The 2,379-nt window shown below is 45.1% G+C and overlaps 1 protein-coding gene across 1 annotated transcript in view; it reads right to left on the bottom strand.

Moving 5' to 3' along the window:
• The window catches only part of LOC100533325 (carboxypeptidase D), a gene marked incomplete in the record, with an annotated part of 30,430 nt that overhangs the window by 19,530 nt on the left and 8,521 nt on the right, over positions 1 to 2,379 (bottom strand). Inside the window, 1 exon segment of the mRNA NM_001204622.1 lies at positions 1,686 to 1,973. Coding sequence (NP_001191551.1) covers positions 1,686 to 1,973 — 288 coding nt within the window.

Genomic DNA, 2,379 nt, shown 5'->3' with positions numbered 1-2,379 from the left:
CATACAAAAGAAGTAGAGGGAAAATGACGATAGTAAGGATTAGGAAAGAAAAAGCAGCAGTTCCCAGTTGCAGTTCAGGCACAGTTATGAGAATGACATTGATGAATCAGCCCATTTACAATTACAATTCTACTGTGCAAAAGAACTCGAGATGTTAATGTCCCCCCCTTTGGGAATGGCCTAAAGACACTTCAGTCAGTAGCACCGCCCCGGGGGGGTATTAGTCTGTCTATAACTTGTCATCCGTCATTACCACAAATAGAGTCCTTCACAGAGGCAGACATGATACTACTTTTAAAAACATAGGTATTTTTACGACCCAATCAAAACAATTTAGGATCATTTAGGAGTGGGCTTCGACCCTGCTTTTCAACACCAACTCACGCTGAGATGGATACAAAAATCCCAGCAGAAAGACCAAGGTAAGGTACTTTACTAAAAATCCTCCCTGTTTGAGAATCAAATTCGGGTCTACTGCGTGCTACAGCAGAGTCCCCTAATTACTTCATCAAAAATGTGTTGTATCAAAGATCGTTCATTGCAATATAGTTCACTCAGCCAAAAAAAGTGTCCGTGGAAGTCTGCGCATTGGTTCAGATGGCGCTGCAGTCTTTGTTTTGAAGGTCTCCTTCATTTCTCCAGAAGAAGAATAGGAATAGCACAGTTTGTTAGTTTCACTTTTGTTTTTCACACAAGTAGGGAAACTATGTTCACAAAAGTCCGCACTTTTTCTAAGAGGGTGCCACCGGATTTTGAGGACATATTTTTAATTGGCTCAAAGAGAGGAGTGAACTATCTTGTTATGTACGAACTTTGGTTGTATGTATTGTGACTGGCTTTTTAGGAACAACAACAGGTACCAGAGAGTATAAAACTCGAGTCTACTGCGAGCTACAACGAAGTACCTAACTGCTTCATGAAAAAAGCCAGACGTGATACACAAAACAAATTTAGGGATAAAAACAGGTACCAGAGAGTAGGCCTCGGCCAGCTGTTTGAACACAGCGTTGTCGGGCGAGGGAGAAAGCGCCCTGTGTCCCGTCTCCTGCCCGAAGTCGCTGTACGGTTCGGTTAGTTGGCCACAAAGGGAATTATTGCACCACCTGTCACTACAACACTTTTTTACATCTTTGGTCTGTCCATAACTTACAATCTATCTTTACCACAAATAGAGTCCTTCACAGCGGCAGACATGATACAACTTTTTAACATGTAGGTGTCTTTACGACCCAATCAAAACAATTTAGATCATTTAGGAGTGGGCTTCGACCTTGCTTTTCAACACCAACCCAAGCTGAGATGGATATAAAAATCCCTGCAGAAAGACCGAGATACTAGATAAAAATCCTCCCCGCCTGGGAAACATACTCGGGTCAACTGTGTGCTTCAGCCAAGTCCCTAACTGCTTCATGAAAAAAGCCAGTCGTGATACACACAACACATTTGTGAGGCGTGCTGACAAAATGAGTTCTCGTAACTCTCAGATTTTAGCCTGATGGAAATAGATACGTCAAATGTATGGGTTGAGTTTTTACAAGACATGTTAAGCTTGAAGAGAATGGCTTTGGTTTCGGGTCTATAAATAGAACCTTTGTGTTGATTTTCGGCCGATATCTCCATATACGGATTGCAAGAAGGAACTCATTTTGTCAGCACGCATCACATTTAGGGACAAGGACAGGTACCAGAGAGTAGGCCTCGGCCAGCTGTTTGAACACAGCGTTGTCGGGCGAGGGAGAAAACGCCCCGTGTCCCGTCTCCTGCTCAAAGTCGTCGTATGGGTAGTTGGCGACGAGGGAGCCGCCGTGCAGGTTGGCCGAGAGGACGAACGGGAGCGAGCGGCTCCAGCGCATCACCGCCAGAGTCTCGGGCTCCTGCCTCTCATTGACTGACGTGTTGTGGAAGAGGCCAGGGAAGTTGCGGTTCAGGTCCACCAGGTTGGCGTTGGCGCGCCCTCGGATGCCGCTAACATCACCTGTGACGACAAGTCAGGCAGCAACAAGGGGGTGAGTGGGAGGAATGGTTTAGTTTCAGTAAAGGTTTTACGGCACTCGCAACTGCATAATGTCATATGAGCGCCAGAAGATGAGAGGTGTTACAAGAGAGTAACAAACATAAAAAAGAAGAAAGGGAGACACGGACGATAGATGTTTGATAGGAAAGAAGAAACAAACCACACCAGAGCACCCATCAACCACCCACGTTAAAAAACCCTCCACTCCTGTAAACTAATGACAAACTGGCTTCTCATCCGTACCTTCTCTCAACCGAATTGGAGTAAAGCAGTGACTACCCCTCAGAGACAGTGGAACATCATCTGTTCTTCTATAGAAAACTAATTGATTTAAGGGGATGTTTTCTTCCCAAGCTACCCCACAC

The sequence above is a fragment of the Aplysia californica genome, unplaced genomic scaffold, assembly GCF_000002075.1.
Source record: "Aplysia californica isolate F4 #8 unplaced genomic scaffold, AplCal3.0 scaffold01144, whole genome shotgun sequence".
NCBI lineage: Eukaryota > Metazoa > Mollusca > Gastropoda > Aplysiida > Aplysiidae > Aplysia > Aplysia californica.
Note: the sequence above shows the minus strand (reverse complement) of the source record. Positions and strands in the feature narration are given on the sequence as shown.